Source organism: Falco naumanni, chromosome 2, assembly GCF_017639655.2.
Source record: "Falco naumanni isolate bFalNau1 chromosome 2, bFalNau1.pat, whole genome shotgun sequence".
Taxonomy (NCBI): domain Eukaryota; kingdom Metazoa; phylum Chordata; class Aves; order Falconiformes; family Falconidae; genus Falco; species Falco naumanni.
Genome location: NC_054055.1, coordinates 1,244,782 through 1,262,849, shown reverse-complemented (window position 1 = coordinate 1,262,849; position 18,068 = coordinate 1,244,782). Strand labels below are relative to the sequence as shown.

At 55.7% G+C, this 18,068-nt stretch overlaps 2 protein-coding genes across 6 annotated transcripts in view; one reads left to right on the top strand and one right to left on the bottom strand.

Annotated features, from left to right (window-relative positions):
* FAM168A (family with sequence similarity 168 member A) overlaps nt 1-5,424 on the bottom strand; it is a 224,446-nt gene extending 219,022 nt beyond the window's left edge. Inside the window, exon 1 of one of the 2 annotated variants that reach the window (XM_040583314.1) lies at nt 5,325-5,424. The gene's annotated coding sequence lies outside the window, so the exon portion shown is untranslated. The remainder of the gene's footprint in view (nt 1-5,324) is intronic. The other variant, XM_040583312.1, reaches the window with a different exon arrangement.
* A 4,972-nt stretch (nt 5,425-10,396) lies between these two features.
* PLEKHB1 (pleckstrin homology domain containing B1) lies at nt 10,397-16,984 on the top strand. 4 transcript variants are annotated; one of them, XM_040583298.1, is made up of 7 exons: nt 10,397-10,509; nt 11,648-11,710; nt 12,197-12,349; nt 13,288-13,390; nt 14,309-14,348; nt 15,208-15,313; nt 15,756-16,984. In XM_040583298.1, exons 2-7 carry the CDS (start codon nt 11,674-11,676, stop codon nt 15,890-15,892), a joined length of 576 nt encoding a protein of 191 aa, XP_040439232.1. In that variant the 5' UTR covers nt 10,397-10,509; nt 11,648-11,673; the 3' UTR covers nt 15,893-16,984. The 4 variants fall into 4 exon arrangements, with proteins under 4 accessions (XP_040439232.1, XP_040439233.1, XP_040439231.1 ...); XM_040583299.1 differs by having other exon boundaries at nt 10,398-10,509; nt 11,651-11,710; XM_040583297.1 differs by lacking the exon at nt 10,397-10,509 and adding an exon at nt 10,636-10,803 and having other exon boundaries at nt 11,651-11,710.
* The last annotated feature ends 1,084 nt before the right edge of the window (nt 16,985-18,068 follow it).

The following is an 18,068-nucleotide window of genomic DNA, read 5'->3' as shown; positions in this document are numbered from 1 at the left end:
AAATTTTAGAAGATCTGCAAATGCTGGATATACCTCAGGAGCTGGATCTTCCCTGACTGGGATCTTAATTACAGGTCTGGGATTCCTGCTTCAGCCAGCCATCACAAAGCACACCTGCCTCTCAACAAAAGAAAAATTGAAAATTCACAACACCTTCTGTTGCTACCGGTTCAAATCAGCAAGGAAAATAAACATAAAATCCCATGTCAAGATCACCCACCCAACAGAGAAAAGCATCAATATATCAGAGCAGAACAGGAAATATAGATCCTATACATGCTGTTCCAAAATCAGCAAGACAAACAAGCACTTACTTCCTATTGATTTTTACATGAAGGCCATCAATCACCACCCACATCACACTTCCAAGCTCTTCCCTGCTCAAAACTTCTCCCAAACTCCCTCCCGCAGCCCCTGTCTCTGTTTGGCAAAGGAATGCACGTGCTCCAGCTGCACATGACCTGATCAGCCAGCAAGATGCCATCTCCTAGAAAAATAAGGGGAACTGTTACAAGCCCTGTTCCCCAGGTAGAAGCCCTCATTTTATTCTCTCCCCTCTGCCCAGCAGCCAACTTTCTCCAAACTTACAAAAAAAAAAAAAAAAAAAAAAAAACACACAACACACTAGATGTTCTTCCATGTCTAGAGCCCTTTGAAATCTGAATCAAAGTGCAAAGGGAATACAGAATCACTGGCAGGCAGGCAGATAGTGTGATCACATCATCCTTACTTCATCAAGAAATCAAGTTTACATGAATTTGCATAAACAAACAGCACTGCCACTGACTTTTTCCTCTCAAATTTCATTACATCAATGCTTTAAACACAAAAATAGGAACCAAATGACTCAGTTCAGTGGAAGGAACAAGAAAGTAAGGCAATTTAGACACCTCTGGAGAACTGCAACCATTTGACCAACTGGTAGTAGAGTCACATGGAAATAGTTTTCAAAAATGTATTCCCAGTTCTGAAAAGCAACAAATTAAAAGCCAATATTTCTTAATTCAAAGAGTTAAAAGACCGTCAACTGGCAAGAAATGGATAGGTGGATTTTATTTATTGTCACTGGAATGAAAATATTCATCTATTTATCAGAGATGCATGACTGCATACAAGAATCCAGTAACATCAGACAGGACTTGCATTTGAAATCAGCGAAAAAATACTATTTACGTAGTATGGAAAAAATCACCATAGAATACAACAAGAACACTTTTCCCAGTCAATCATTTTGGATCAAATATTTCTATGGACTGAACATGATGTCTTACGGAGTTTAAGTAGCAAAATTGAGTTTAATTGATTAGAAAGATCACGGTACATTAAGAAATGAGACCAACGCGAAGAGCTACAAACCTCTCCCTCGCAGCCAGCTTCTTCTCAGGCACATGATCTCACCCGCAAATAAATCAAAGACGATGCTGTACAAAAAATTACCTCGTTTGCACTTTGAAAGCAATGCAAAAGTCACTCCTCCCCGAGCACGCTGGCTAATAACACAGTTCTCTAGGGGACGCTTCAAATACTTCTTTGCCGTACCAGCGTTGGGAGGAGATTGGCAGGACATCGCACCTCTCACCTTGTGACAAGGGTCAGCCCCAGCACCTCCACGGCACCAGGAGACAGCACTCAGCCCTCCACAGCCACCCGAGGAAAAGCCAGTCGAGCAGAACACCGTCCAGCTGCACATCAGCGAGCGCGAGGGGAGCTAATTCGGGACCCAAACGCACAGTTAAGAATGCCGCAGTTTAAGGAGAGACTTTATGAATTACAGAGGAAACAGAAAGTACACGGAGCACTTGTGCTGCGGAAAGGGAAATCAGGGGCCTCTGCAGATACAATCAAGCCCAAAAGGCATGACTGGAAGACAAATGAAGATCATAATCCGAACTGAAGGAAAGAGTGAGCTCAGAAAGGAAGATATAAAAGCTGTATTTCCCTTCTGACAGCCTCATCAACTGCTACCAAGCGCTTGAGAGCTGGAAATCGGCAGAGAGCTCCTGGGTGGAAACGTGGAGGTTTCTCTACCAGGGGATAAAGGTCTGAAACGTTCCTCTACCACAGGCTGTGGCAGAAAAACACCTGGGTTGAAAATAAAATGGAATTTCGTTTATGCCACAGCAGCTGGCTTTTGCAGTAGGTAGGACCTGGTGCCCCAGGAGCTCCATCCCAGCTGCGAATGTCCCACTTCCCATAAAAGGAGATCAACACCAATCTCACAGTGGTCGTCTCTGAAAACTTAGCAAAAGCGGACACTAACCTGCATTAAATACACGCTTCTCACACCTAAAGTGGCCACGCTTGCACCTGTGTCCAAACTGAGGTTCACAAGCTCTTCTAGACAGATCAGATAATTAAATTTAGACTCAATTTAATTATAATATTAATTACGCTTTCAGTTGAAGTACTGAAGGCCTTTCACAGAAATAGTTCTCTGAAGCATTTTCACTTGCCTGGGAAATGTTCTCAGGAGCACCAAGCACAGTATCACCATTCTTTCCTGGGTTTCCCCATTATCCATGGGGGCGGGTGGGTACTGATACTGAGGAGTATGAAAACTTAACTGCAAAAAGGGGTTTTAAAAAAATCTCTAAATAGCTCACCTACTGCAATGCAGACTTACCACTGAATTTGACAGGTGAATATCACCTAGACCAGAAAGGATCTCTACAACATGTTCTCCCTAAATGACCGTATCCTGTAGTTATTTCATATTAATTTTGACACAATATGGGTGTACCATTCAGGCTTCTCACTCCAAGCAATATTTCCCATTACTGAACACATTCAAAACACCTTCATGGCATGCAGTCATTTTGCTTCCCATCCCTTTGTTCCAAAGGAGAAGGGTTAGGTATCTACCTCTACAAAAAAAGTGTGTCTTTACTAACAGCCAGGAATTTTAATCAACTAAATTGTATACAAGCCCACATACACACCCCTCTGAACAGTAACATCTGAAATACTTAGCACACACTAAAATGAAAGGCCAGTATAAGCTCATCATTAGGGAGAGAGAGTTTCCTTCTGAAAAATGTAAACATTTATTTTGGTTAAAACAAAAAAAAAAAGTTAAGATGCACAACTAGGTAAGTTGGTATTTGTAACTTCCAGAACAAAATTTAATCAGTTTTAATATGTATTTTATCCAAAAAATACACTGCTAACTGATATCATTCCTTTTAGTGACTACATACCTCTAGCAGGAATAAATATTCAGGCCATGGTTGTTGGCTGGGGTTTTTTTAATGTACTCAACCATAAAGGTCAAGAGAATCCATGAAATGATTAAAAATCAAAATCTGCACCAGAAAAAAATAAAATAAAAAAGTATTTGGCCTCCTGGTACTAATTTCCTTTTTCTTTACATTGCTCAACATAGCTCCTCAATTTGAGTTCTAATCAACAACCACTTCACAGTTAACATTTCACGAAATAAAGTGGTTGATGCAATCAAGTCCAGCAAAATATTTCCCTAAAGATGTTTCCATCATTCACATTCCTTCAAAAAAGAAAAAGAGCTCTAGCTTCCTCCATCGCTATTTAACAGCAAGAATAAACACACCACTGCATCTTAAATCATATTTTGGTTAAAACATAAATAGAATCACTTGGAGTTTCTTTCTGGTTAAAAACAACATGCCTTTGTCCAGAAGGGGGGGGGGGGGGGGGGGGAACAAAAAACCTCAACCTGCTCATTTTTCTACATTTGACAGTATTCAGCACTAAATGAAAGCCTTTTGAATGAAATTCTGTCTATGAAAATACAAGCCAGAACCTGAAAGCTTCTCATCATGATGTGCAGGGGGAAAGAAAAGAGGAAGAAAAAAAAAAAAAAATCTCCTCAAAATCCAACACAGTACAAAACCTTTTTTTGGTAACGAATATTTATTTCATTTTCATACTTCCAGGCTCCTCTGCTTGCTATGAGGCATCTGAAGCTAAGCACCTTTTTAGCGTTATTAACCCACGATAGTGATGGACTTCATCGCCCTGAGAAACCACGATACCCATAACAAAGTCTCCAAGCAATCATCACAAATAATAATAAAATAATCACCCCTTTCATAAAAACGAATAGAATATACTATTTTATAAGGACAAAAAAATAACGCCGCCTTACGTTTCACAACCTCGCGCTCTCGGCTCTCAAGCTACAGCTGCTGCCCGCCGCCGTCCCCCTCCTCAGCGACCCCGGCCCACGTCGAGCCCCCGCAGGGGAAGGGGAGCGGGACGGGGGGCGCCGCCCCTCGCCCTTCCCCATCCCAGAAAGTTGCCGCCGGGCTCGTTCCGTGTTCCCGGGCGCCGCTCCCGCCGCCGCCGTCCCCACGTGCCCCTCCCGGCATTTTCCGTGGGTACGCGGCGAAGCGTACCCCCACCTCACCCCCACCCCGGGCGGCACCCCCACCCCCGGCATCCCCTCAGGGCTGGGGGACAGGCACCTCCAGCACCCCTCCGACATCCCCTCAGGGCTGGGGGACGGGCACCGCCACCCGCACCCCCCCCCCCCCCCCCCCGGCATCTCCTCAGGGCTGGGGGACGGGCACCGCCACCCGCACCCCCCCCCGGCATCCCCTCAGGGCTGGGGGACGGGCACCCCCGGGCAGCCCCCCCCACCCGCACCCCCCCGGCATCCCCTCAGGGCTGAGGGACGGGCGCCCCCCACACCCCTGCGGCACCCCCACCCCCGGCATCCCCTCAGGGCTGAGGGAAGGGCACCCCCATCAGCACCCCCCCTCGGCATCCCCTCATGGCTGAGGGACGGGCACCCCACCCCCGGCGGCACCCCCACCCCCGGAGCCCCCGACATCCCCTCAGGGCTGGGGGACCGGCACGCAGGAGAGAAAAGGGAAAAAAATAAACCACGCGTGATCCCGGCGATTCCCACCCCCCTTCCCACGCGGAGCGGAGGGGAAACTTGGCTCGGACCCGGCGGGGGGGCGGCCGGGCCCCCCCAGGCGGCCGCTGAGGGGAAGCGGGGCCGCCCCCCACCCGACCCCAGTCGCCCCCCGTGGCTGGCGGCAGACCCCGCCGGGGGGATCACACACACACGGGGCAGTGGCGGGGGCCGGACCAACCCCTCCCCAGGGCGGTGGTCTCCTCTTCCCACGCGCGACCCCGGCCCCCGCGGGCGCCACGCAAAGCGGAGAGGATCCCCCGCCCGCCGCCCCCGGGCCTGTCCCCTAGCGGGGGGGCTCACAGTGACCCCCCCTCCCCGCTCCCCTCACGCCGCCCCCCCGGCCGCTGTCACCCACCGACCCGCGCCCGCAGCCCCCCCGCCACTACCGGTCGCCCCTAAGGGGGTTTTCCCGCCCCCGCCTCACCTGCGGCTGCTCAAGCGGCGGCGGCGGCGACGGCGGCGGCGTCCCCTCTGCCGGTGCGGCGGCAGCGCACTCCCCCTCCTCCCGCTGCCTGCTCCGCGGCTCCTGCCTCTGCCCGCAGCCGCCAGCCGGTGGGGGAGGGGGCGGCGGCGGCGGCGGGCGGGGGGGTGGCGGGGTTGGTGAGGGGTGGGGGGGGGAGTACCACCAGCGGGACCGTTACAGTGAAGCGAGGACTACCGCTCCCAGCATGCGCCGCGCGCCCCTGCCGCGGCACGGCGCCGGCAGGCCGCCGCGGGGCATGCTGGATAATATAGTCCGCGGGGGCGGGCGGGGAGGGAGACTGGGCCCCGGTGGGCGCGGGGCACGCTGGAAGCTGTAGTGCCGGCCGCGGGGCATGCCGGGAGCTGTAGTGCGGCGGCGGGCTCAGCGAGGCGCGGTCGCGGGGCATGCCGGGAGCTGTAGTTCGGCCGCGAGGCATGCCGGGAGCTGTAGTGCAGCCGCGGGGCATGCCGGGAGCTGTCGTCAGCGCGGCCTGAGGGGAGGGAGCAGGCCGCAGCCGGGGTCCCCACCGGGCCGTGCAAGGTGGGGATCGGCGGGACACCGGGGGCCAGGTCCCGGCCCCAGCAGACGCTCCCCTGGCCGTCCGGCGAGAGCAAGGCCGCGGGCTGCCAGCAGTGAGGCCGGTGGAGGGAAGGGAGGGGAGAGCCTGGGCGCCCGGCCTTGCACCCCCGCCTCCTCGCCCTCCTCCTCCTGCCGCGGCCTGACTTTGCCCCGTCCCGTCTCCTCACACCTCTCGCCCCCCTCCCCGCTAACAGCTGCATGCCCCCCACCTCAACCCCCCCACACTCCCCCTCTCCCCCTCGGCAACGCTGGCAGCAGCGGGCACAGACTCCAGCCTGCTCCTCACTTCCCCTCTCCCCTGCAAAACCCCTTGCTCCACATTCTGGGGCGCAGCCACTCCTGCAATATTTGGGGAAGGCAGCAGCTTTGGCCTCCTGTGGCCCTGAGAGGAAGGGCCCTTCTCCAGCAAAGCAAATGAGTGCTTTAATTTTTCATGTAGGAATGGATGTGAAAAATTGACATTAAACCTTTTAGAATTACCAGCATCATTTAGGTTGGAAAAGACCTTTAACATCATCAAGTCCAAGCATTAACCCAGTGCCACCAAGGCCACCACTGAACCATGTCCCCAAGCGCCACATCCACATGTCTTCTGATCACCTCCAGGGATGATGACTGCACCCTGTCCCCGGGCAGCCTGTGCCAGCGCTTGGCCACCCTGTCGGGGAAGACATTTCTCCCAGTGCCCACCCTGAACCTGCCCTGGTGCGGCTGGAGGCCGTTCCCTCCTGTCCTGCCGCTGGTTCCTTGGGAGCAGAGACCGACCCCCCTCGCTGCAGCCTCCTGCCAGGCAGCTGTAGGGAGCCAGAAGGGCCCCCCTGAGCCCCCTTTTCTCCGGGCTGAGCCCCCCCCCAGCTCCCCCAGCCCCTTCCCCAGCCCCTGCCCGGCTCTGGACACGCTCCAGCCCCTCCGGGTCTGTCTGGGGGTGAGGGGCCCAACGCTGACCCCACGGCTTGAGGGGTGGCCGCACCAGGGCCCAGAGGATGATCGCTGCCCTTTTAGGAGGGATTGGCAGCACTGGCTGGTGCACACAGCTACAAGGTGGGTGCAAGGTGCATCACAGCAGCTCAGTGCCCCAGTTTTAGGGTGGGAAAGGAGTATTTTGGGAAAGTCCTGGTGTCTGGGAGACAGAGAATTCCTATGGGTCTTTCCCCCAGGCTGACACCAACACCCACATCTCCTCCCCAGTCCCTCAGAACATTAATTGCTGTTTGAAGTATTTTGCTTTTTTGTGAAGAATCACACCAGCAATTTTGTTTCCCAAGCAATCGATCTCGAGCACCCTCCTAGGGAATCAGGGAATTGGGATGGGGCTGTCCCCGGGGCAGAGCAGGGGTCATCATACCCCAGGCTGCTTGCTTCAGTTTCTCACCCCTTGGACATGCTGGCATGGGGTGGACGGTGTTGTGAAAATAATGTCAAAGGAAAAATTTCTCCTTGCACGTTTCTTCCGCAGGGCGGAGGATGCTGGCAGCGCTGATGGGACATGCTCAGCCACAGTGACGCCCAGTGTTGGAGCCTCCAGTAGGATCTGGGGGCTCTTTAACAGCCCCCAGGGGGGCAGGGGTTATCCCCCCTGGAAGAAAGGTACTGACTTGTCCCAACGGCAGATGTGTGTTAGTAAAAGAAAGAGCAAATGTTGGGGTGACCTCACCTGGGTTCCAGCATGGGGGTAGCATATCCGAACCCCCAGAGCTTCTGCCCATCTGCCCCCACAGCAGGAGGAGACAGGGGAGATCCACTGGGGAGGTTCTGTTTTCCTACATCATGTGAGACATGGGAAAAGTTTCAAAAATCCTTTGTTTCATATCCCAACCCCAAGGCTTTGGCTGGGATGGGGGAGATCTCCACCAGCACTGAGCCAGTGCTCTGTAGCAGCTTCTTGCTGTAACAACCACCCAGGTGAGGCATGGATGGAGCCCAGCTGGACAAAAGACAAACTGGCAGTTTCAAAGTCCATCTCTTCTACTAAGCAACACCCAACTGCAATGGAAAACAAGGGGAAATCCGTGATTTGGCTCCCCTGAGCCAAGAGCCAAGTCTGTTCCCATGTTGCATCCTCTCCCTTCTTCCACCTGCGCAGCTTTGCCAGCTGAAAATAAATTCCTGGCTCCTCAGCTCACTGTTTTCACCCAGTGTGCCCCAAACTTACCCCAAATAACTGGAAAAAAACAACCACCAAACCCCAGTTCTCAAAAAATAAATAAACCAAGCCCCCCAAATCCTGCGCTAGCATAATTTTCTTCCCCAGTGGAAAGCAGAGCGATTTGGCGACATTTTTAATGGTACCACGTGTGGTTTGCAGTCTCCAACGCCTGCCTTTTCAGCCTGTCCATCACAAACGTGTGGGTTGTGTTGATGTTTGCTCCCTGGAGGCTTTATTTCTGTTCTTTTTCTTTGTAGTTGTTGTTGTTGTTTCCCTTCTCTCCTTCTTGGAATAAACTTGATGTCTTATCTGCCAGCTGACCAGGGGCTGCAGCCAAGCAGAACCCATTAGTGCGGTGCTATAGATTTTCAACCCCATGAAAATCTGCTGCCATTTTAAATAGAGCATCTATTTATTTCACTTGGCGGTGTGTCCTTTTGCTGTCAAGGAGACAAATTATTCCAGTCCTGTGGCAGAGCTCACAATAACGTGGCAGAAAAGCTTGGAGAACAATTTATACCAAACTGTGTGGCATAACATCTACCTATAGAGCGGCAGCCCGATACCAGTGGATGGCCCAGAATAAATCCACATTTCAGCCCAAGTCCCTTCCTAAGGGAACTTTTTTATTAAGTCATTGCAGAACAAAGTATCTGGCCTGGACCTTGATTTCTCAGCATGCATCTCTAAATATTTAGTGTGACCAGGATGTTTTGCAGCCCGATAACCAGCATGGAGGGATGCACAAGGCTGCACGAGCGTGCCCCAGCCGATGGGGTAATTGCAATTTAACTCCTTTATAATTAATCTGCATGCTGCTGGATTAATCTAATTCCTTCTGCTGTTCACCACAGCAAAGCCAGTGCTGGAGGGAGGGAAGGGGAAAGGGGTTTTGCATTGAAAAACCTGCTGGAATAGATGCGGGGTTTTTTGTATTAAGGGCTGGCATATTCTTAATAAACACCTTTGTCATCAGCCTAGCCTTAACTATATATAACCTGACCTGTATTTTAAGCCACATAATGCCAGCCAGCTGCCAGGGATTGCGCTCACTGAATTGTCTTGGGCCTGTTTCCAGTGTGCGAGGGGAGCCACAGGAAATGTGCCGTGTTTCCTTCCCCAGGTGGCAAAAAAAGACTTTGGAAGAGGCGCTTGGGCTGCCACTGCAGGCTTGTCTCGATGGAAACGCATCCCTGCCCGCACGCAATTCCTGCCTGCCTGCTACGGCTAATGCCTGCACATTCTCCTGGGCATGCCCTACATATGTGTATGGAGAGAGAGATATAAAATATATAGCCATTCCTTCTTTTAGGGAAGGAGTGGATAAGTGGGGTTCCCTGCAGTTCCCCAGTCTGCACTTTCCAAACCTGCCTGGGGGCCGGGGACCGTGCCTTTGCCAGCTGCTGGCTGGGCACAGGGATGCATCCCAGGCTCTCCTTCACTCCTAACCTCCTTATTTTTTTCTTTTCCCAACAGGTTTGCAAAGCCTCAGCTGTCTTGAGCAGGGTGAAGGGGTCCAGTAATGTGCAGCAACAACGATGTCCAGCAGTTTTTCCAACCCTGCAGCCTTTGGGCACCTGTGACTCATGCCTGCCTGTCTCCAGAGCTGAGGATAGTTTTGCTCTGAACTCCAGCAGGAGCCAAGTCAGACCTCGATTTTAACCCAGAGGATAATTTGCTCCACTCGGAAATTCAAGTTAGACGAGCACTTAGGTACTTAAAATTGGGGTTGCTCCCAGTTTATGCTCCTGCCAGTGGTATGCCCCTGGCGCTGGCTCCAGCAAGATCCTGTTGTGATACTAAACGCCTCAGACCCATTCCCAGCATTGGAGGAGGGTCCTGCATCCCCCAAGCATCTCATGGGCCAGTGCCCAGCTCCGGTCTCACCTCTGTGTGAGGCAGGAGACCCCGGGGCACCCCTCGCTGCCCTAGGCATAGCTTTGTGGCTCCCGCTTGGGCTGAGCCATCCCGAGGGCACCCACACTGCTGCCACCAGCGCACGGGTTACGTACGTACGGTCCCTGTTGTCCCACTCCGGAACCCCTCGATCGCCCAGCCTCTCCCGACCGTGCGGCTGCTCCGTCTCCGGAGGAAAAGGGGAGCTCTGGGGAGAAAGTGGGGCTTGGAGGTGGTGGATCCCTCCTCGGTGGGTCACGGCTGAAGCAACCACGGGCACCGCCGGCGGCACCAGCCCCGCGGCCGCGCAGGCAGCGGGCAGCGGCGTTTGGGGGGGATGAATCGCTAAAAGGTGACATTTTCCGCCGGGCCGGTACTTCCAGGATGCTCCGAGCGCCCGGAGCCGCCGGCGCGGCCCCGCCCGCCCCTGCCGGTACCTGCCTACAGCTCCCGGCGGGCAGCGCGGGCGGGCAGCAACGGGCAGCAACGGGCAGCGACGGGGACCCGCCGCGCCGCCTCCGCCCGGTGAGGGGGGCGCGGGGCGGCTCCGGGGGGCTCCGGGCTGGGGGGAGGCGCGACCCCCGGGGGATGGGGTACCGGGGATGGGGGTAGCAGAGACGGGGGTTGTGGAGAGCCGGGGTCCCAGGGGATGCCAGTACTGAAGGATGTGGGTACCAGAAGGATGCAGAAAGGGAGCACCCCAAAATACGGCTACGGGGAGATGCCAGGGGATGGGGGCACCAGGGGATGGGGGACGAGGGCACCAAATATGGGTACCAGGGGGCTGCAAATACAGGGGGATAAAGGTGCCACGGAGCTGTGAGTACTGAGGGATGGGGCACCAGGGTAGGGGAGGGTGCCAGGGGGGTGAGGGTATGGGAGGGGAAGGGTGCCAAGGGCCGTAGGGACCCAGGGGCTGTGATTTCAGGGAGATGTGGGTACCAGGGGGATGCAGACAGCGGGGCCTTGGACTCCAGGGGGAATGTGGATACCTGGAGATCCAGGCACTGGGTACCATAGGTACTGAGGCACAGAGGTGCTGGGGGGGGTGTCTGCCTTGGCCTGCCCCTGGACCAGGGGGGGATGCAACCAGGTGGTCCTGGAAACCATCCTGGGGTGCTGAGTCCCCATCACTGGGGCGCTGGGGTCCATGGCTGAGGGGTGGAAGGAGGGGCTGTGGCACCACTCCTGCCTGGCCCTGGGGTGTTGGCTTTGCCTGGGGACCTGGGGAGCGATGACTTCATGGCCTTATTAAGGACTCATTTCCATCCAGGCACAGAAAATAAGTGTGGCTGCCGTCTGCCATGGAAAGTTACTGGGGCTGTGGGGAGTTACTGCCTGTTTTCATACGTGGCCCGGATTTCTCAATTTACCTCCATGGGATGATAATCCCTAAATCCCAATGAGATTAAAGGCAGAAAGAAAGGTGGCTGGTGTTCCTCCTCCCTGCCTTTGCCATGTTTCCCAGATGATGAAATCCCACGTCTGTCTAACCCCGATTAACCCATGTGCGTGGCTCATCCCCCCTATAAAAAAAGGGGCAACAAGGGTGAATGTCCAACCGACTTCACTCCCTGGAGCTGCAGGGAGGTGGGAACCTGGGGGAGAAGCCGCAGGCGAGGTGGGAGCTCCTATTTTAACTCCATTATTTTTCCCACGCCAGCAGGTCCGGAAAACCCTCCCGCAGCCATGGCGCTGGTGAAGAGTGGTTGGCTTTGGCGGCAGAGTAAGTGTGACCCCCGAGCTTTCCAGGTTGGAAGTCCCCCCAAAAATAAACCTGGAGAGATTTTGGCTACAGGATGCCAGGAGGAGGCGTTGGGGGGATGGGCCCCAACCTGGGCAGTTAATCCATGGTGGAGAGGAAATCACGGCTCAGCCGCTCACAGATTTATGTAAGAGGAGAAAGGGAACGTCTGCCATGAAAACAGATGCGTGGCTCCATGTCCGGGACTGGATCTGGTCCCACACGCACGGCGGGGCAGCAGCAACATGCCCTGATGGCTTTTTTGGCAGCCCTTCTTAATTTAAAGCCACCTGGTCATGCTGCCCTGGATCCCGTGCCAGGCACAGGTGCCCTGCAGGACGCAGCGGTTCTTGCAAGGGGCAGTGGGATCTGGCTGCAAATTTGGGGGGTGGCATTGGGTCTCGTGAGCATGCTGGGCATGTCCCCGTGGGCTTCCCGGGGTCCTCTACCTCCTCCCCATCCCAACAGGCTCCATCCTGCGCCGCTGGAAGAGAAACTGGTTTGTCCTCTACCTGGATGGCAGCTTGGTTTACTACCACGACGAGACGCAGCGTGACATGGATGGCCGGATCCACGTCAAATACAGCTGCCGGGACGTGAGGACTGGCCGTGAGTGCAGAGGTGAGCAAAGTGCCACGTCCTCAAGCCCCATGTCCCCAACCCCAACCCGCGCCGGGCTCTCCGCGTAGCCGTAACCCTTTAAAATGATGTTCTGCTTGTGCACGTCTAAGGTACCCCAAAAATAACCCAAGCGAATTCACCCCTTTCTAGCTCCCAGCCAGCCAGGCCGTCCCCCATGAGGTGCACATTGCATCTTCTGTTGCTTTTCCACAGGGAAAGGAGGAGAAACTCTCCTCCTGGTTTGTGCTTGTTCAAAACACAATCCCACAGCCCTGACTCATCCCTTGCAGTCTCGCACAAACAAGGAGAACAAAGCAGGAGCTTGGTGTGGCCCCGGCAGCCCACGGCCACCGCACAATGCGCCTTTCTTGGGCTGCGAGCGGTGGTGGTGAAGCTGGGATGCCGCGGTGGGAGCACAAACCCAAAGGTTCGTGCGCACTGGAGGGTCCTGCCGAGCGTCGAGAAGGGGGGGAAGATACATGAGCCTTTTGGGTTTAAGATTTTGTTCTTGCTCAAGCTCATGATCTAGCTCCAGCAGCATCTCACGTTTCTACAAAACGTGGGTGCCTGCTGCAAGCTGGCAAATTAAAGCAAACATAGCTCGGCCTGGTGGCCTGATCGGCGATTTTCTGCCCTTCCACTTTCTACCGTGGGGGTGGAAGTTTCTGCTTGCCAGCTCTTTGCTTGTGTTGGCTTTTAACCTTTGAGATCCCGACTGGGTCTCACAATTTGAGACTGAGCCAAAATTAAACGCAAATCGTGAGCACAGCGTCCCAGTTTTTTAACCATCGCACCCATTAGCAGCACATGGTGGGGGCTGCTTGTGCTGGTGGTAATTTGGAGGCTGACCCTCTCCCTGAGAGGGTCTGTGGACAGATGGGAAGGGTCTCTGGGGCACCTCTTTTGCTGAGGCTGGATCCTGTCCCTCCCATTTCCAGATGTGCAGCCACCCGAGGGGAAGAGCCGTGACTGCTTGCTGACTGTCGTGCTGCGGGACGGCTCCAAGACGACACTGTGCGCCGAGAGCGAGGATGATGCCATGTAAGCTGAAATCCCACTGCGGCAGCACTGAAATCCCCTCAGCAGCTTTTTCATCCGAATTATCCGAGCCTGGAAAGGGCCTTGGCCACGCGAGAGCCCTGTCCCACTTGCCCTGCGTCCCACCTGTGGCTAAAATCCCACACAAGCCCCTCTGTTTCTCAAACACCCATGTTTGCTTGCGGGGCGATAGGTGCAGGTGGAGACTCGGGTTTCCTGCTGAGTAATTCCAAGCCAAATGCAGCGATTTTTAAACAGTTGGCCTCCTGCAGGGTGGGTTTCCCTCATGGATGAGAAATCGCCCCTTGGGCTGACCGAGGATCACTGGGGAAGGGTTTTAATCAGTATTTGGCAATGAATAGCGTGAAAATGAAGTCCCTACTGGCTTAAGGCCATGCCAGGCAGGAAGAAACACCCACTTCTAGCACTACTCCCCTTCTATTTATTTCTGTAACAATTAAGAATTTTATTTTTATAAAACCTGAACTTTTAAATAAAAGTTTAAGACATCTATTAAAAAAGAAGTGGGAAACCGTCAGCTGATCTTAGACAGAGGGATCATTCAGCTGGGCCAAGTCAAGCTTGATCAACCGAGCTTGACCCTAGTGGTGTGAAAATTCATCCGCTACCCCCTTTTCCCCCCAGTTTAGATATAACTTTCCTGCCAGCAGCAAATTGTTTTAGCCGGGGCCATTCCCAGGGACAGCATGTAGCCCCTGTGCCCACCCCTGCGGCGCAGGGTACCTCCTGGCACCTTCCCATCCCCACCTGTTAGCCCAGTGCTGGGCTAACAGGGAATTAAGATTCACGCCAGTGCCACGGCCTCATCCAGGTCACCGGGGGGGTTGGGGGGCTGTGTGTGCCAAGCAATTACTGGCCCCCAGCACCCCCCAAAAACGGGTCCCTCTGTTTTGTTTGCAGCGCTTGGAAGATGGCTGTGCTGGAGGCTAAATCCACCCCGGTGAGGCTCCATCCCCCCAAGCAGGGGCACCATCCAGGCACGGGCTTTGGGCAGGGTGGGGGTGACACCAACCCCCGGCGCCCCCCACCAGGGCTGATGCTGAGCACGGGGTGGCCCCTGAGACCCTGTGCCCATCGGGCACAGAGAGGAAAGCCCCTGGAGCCAGAGAGGGTGAAGAAACGTTAGTGACACAGCAGCCTGCTCATGGTGCCACCAAGAGAAGGTGGCAGTCAAGGGTGACCCTGTGCAGAGGTGACTGGCAGAGGCACGGTGATGGGGACACAGTTACTGTGACAGGGGACACAGCTCAGGTGATGGGGGCAGAGTTAAGGTGACAGGACACGGTTAAGGGGGATGGTGACAGTTAAGGTGACAGGACACAGCTGAGGTGGCAGGGATGCAGTTAGGGAAATGGGGACAGAGTTAAGGTGATGGGGCAGAGTTAAGGTGACAAGACACAGCCAAGGTGACAAGGACAAAATTTAAGGTGACTGGGAAATGGTTAAGGGGAATGGCGCCAAGGTTAAGGTGATGGGGGCAACACATAGGGTTACGGGGACACAAGATGACAGGGACATGGTAAGGTGATAGGGCAGAGTTCAGGTGACAGGGGCAGTCAGGGTGACCTACGCGCAGCCAAGCAATGCAGGTGCCTGAGCAGAGGCTGCCCCTGGCATTTTGGATGCTCCGGGCCCCCCTCTCAGCAGCGCAGGGGAGCCCCAGGATTCAGGCCCCCACCACACACGGGGAAACTGCGGTGTCGCTCCAGCACGGCCCCACCGGCTGGGCTGTGGCTCCACCGCATGCGTGCAGCCCCGCTCTGCACACCAGCCTCACGCCATGCTCCTGCCGCTCCCAGGTGCACGTCTACGACCCCTACGACGACGACTACTACCAGACGGTGCCCCTCGACTCCCACCAGACCGCCTACATCAGCTCCGGTCACTACGGCCACCAGTATGGAGGTGGGTGGCCCCAGTTGGTAGCACGGGGGCAGTGGCCGCATCCTGATCCACCCCATCCCTCCCCAATGTTCGTTTGATGCTTTGACTTATTACCAGCTGGGGGATACTTAATTTGGCCGGGGTGGGGGGGGTGGGGGGGTGGGCTGCCCCCCTTGGCACACGGAGCCCCTGAGGGATGGTTTTGCGGTCTGGGGATGGATGCCTGGCTCCCGGAGCCGCGGGGCTGAGCCCTGGCCAACTCGGTGCATGGTGGCACATTCAAGGTGGGGCTGGGGAGGGGACGGCGGAAGAAGCCATGGCTACACAGGGGATGCGGGTGACAGCCAAAGCTGGGGTCCCTCTCCATCCCACCCCTTGGGGGTGCTGCTGGCAGCGGGGGGGTGCCAGGAGGATGGCAGCCCCTCGTCACCTCCCCCCGCTCACCCCCCTTCTTGCCTTGCAGCTCCTGGGGTGACCCATGTCATCGTGCGCGAGGATCCCTACCGGGTCTCCGGGGACCAGATGGCCTTGGGGCTGCTGGCGGGGGCTGCCACTGGCGCTGCCCTCGGCTCCTTCATGTGGATGCCGTGCTGGTTTTAGCAGCGCCCTGCCCTCCTCCTGCAGGATGTGCCCCCCCCCAAGCCGGGTCGCAGCCCCTTGACACGGCCCCCTTTGCCTCCCCAGCCCAGTTTATCTCGCCCCCCCGCTTGGTGCCTGCCATGAGCCACCCTCAGCCTACTGAAACCAGCCTGCTCAGCCCCCTACCCCCTGGGGACACAGATCCAGCCCCAAACCCACCCCAGAGCCCCTCCCAGTTCCAGCTTTTGCATTAAATAACCCCCACGTGCTTCAGAGACCCCCCAACCCCCCCCCGCCAAGACCCCACAGCATTCGATTCCCATCTGCAAAGGGCCTGGGGAGCTGCCTGGGCCGTGGGCAGGCGGGAGGGCACAGTGCCCCAGCCCCGCTCTGCAGGGAGCTGGCTGCAGAAACACTTGTTTTTTGGAGCAAGGGGAATTATCTGGGGGGAGGTGGCTGAATATTTTTGCAGCCCCAGCTGGGCCAGGTGAAGCCCACCGCAGAGCTGCTTTTTAACAACTTTTTTAGGGGGAGGCGCCAACACCAGAGCAGGTGCTGACATGAGAGGCAACCCCAGGGGTGCCTGAGACAGGTTATGTTCACAGTTAAGGGGGATGAAAACCTTTGCTGGATTTTCACCCCCTTTCCAGCCTCGCGCCCCCCAGGGCTTGGCCAAGCTGGAGAAATGGTGCAACCTCCCCTGGGAACTGGGCTGGGAAGAACTCTGGGAATATCTCGGTTTCCCCAGCCAAGCAGCAGTCACTGTGGGAGGGACATAGAGCATCTCGAGTTTCACTCTGAATTTTGGGAAGGGGAAGAAATCACCTGGGGACAAGGGTAGATCTCCCTGGGGACCAGGGACCCTTTCTGGCAGCCGACCCAGGACTGTATAAGCAGGGATTTAGGGGGAACACACACAGTCCCTTTGGGTGACCCTGAGGCCAGGGGACAAGCAGCAGCTCACCTTTGCGTTGGGCAGCACCAGGCAACCGCCGATGGAATGGGGAGAGGCACAGTTGCCAAGCATCGCCCTTGGAGGCAAGATTTTATCCCCATCGATATGAAACAAATTCAAGAATTACAAATAAAACCCACAGCTAGATTAAAAAAAAAGAAAAAAAAAAAAAGAAAAAAAGAAAAAAAGAACCAAACCAGTGACGCCAGCGCCCCAGCCCGCTCTCGCTGTTGGAGCCCAGATCGGTTCACTCTGACAGCTGACAGGGGTCGGGATATCTCAAACCACTGTCCTCATCCTCCCCGGCCTCCCTCGCCTCGCTGCTGCTGCAAACCCGCTCCCCTCAGCTGCATTGATTTTTGAAGAAGAAAAAAAAAAAAAAAAAAAAAAAAATAAGAAAAGTGTGCTATCCGCAGTCTAATAAAGGCAGCGAAACATGACAGCCAGCCTGTGGGTGAGTGCGGGTCGGCGGGGCTGTCCGGCCTTGGCGGTCTCCAGCAGTGGGAAGGTTCGGGTCCCTCTCAAGAGCTGTGTGTGGGTGTCACCAGCTCCCCCCTCTCCTCCTGCACCCCTTTTCTGCCCTCCCTTTTCCAGTGGGAGCGCCGAGGGCAGCTCACGGGGAGGGACGGGCTGCTGGAAAGTTCAACCCCCGCCTCTGCTCCTTCCAAAAACGGGGCTCAAGGAGACCTCGCAGCGCCCAGACACGGCCCCGGCACCGTGGGGTCTCGGGGGTCCCACTTGCAGCCTCTGAATGTGGCATCATGGCCCCAAAGAGAAGCAGAAAGGAAAAAGCCACCTGAGAAATCCCGCTGGCCGTGGCTCTGCCGCGGTGCTGGAGAACCACAACCACGCGCTGGCAGAGCAGCTCCATCCTCTGCATCCCAAATTCAGACCCCGCGGGACGAGCTGCCTGCGCCCGGGAAGGGATCCGCGCAGCACAGGCCCTGCCAGCCCCGGCTTAAAAGCATCGCTGGGGCTGGGGACCCTGCGGAGAAGCCGAGGGCGGCTGCCCCCTGCGTTTCAAAAAAAAAAAATCAGCATTTTCTAAGCCAGGGCTTGAGGCTTTCCCCCAGGGTCCCGCCATGGCTGCGTTAATCCCAGCACACAATCCTTGGCTTTCAAGGGGTGGAGAGGAGAAGAATCCGGCTCCATAAGCCCCCTCGTCCCTTCTGCCTTCTCCCGTTTCCCAGCCCATTTCCCGCAGGCGGCACACTCACCTTCACGCCTCCTGCCGCACCACGC

Excerpts from the sequence above, each read along its gene's own strand:
- PLEKHB1 (XM_040583296.1), top strand. The coding sequence starts at position 10,650 with ATGTGGGTACCAGAAGGATGCAGAAAGGGAGCACCCCAAAATACGGCT. Across the intron at positions 10,804-11,647 it reads GATAAAGGTGCCACGGAGCT|CAGGTCCGGAAAACCCTCCC; the intron begins GTGAGTACTGAG and ends TTCCCACGCCAG. Across the intron at positions 14,349-15,207 it reads TGGAGGCTAAATCCACCCCG|GTGCACGTCTACGACCCCTA; the intron begins GTGAGGCTCCAT and ends TGCCGCTCCCAG.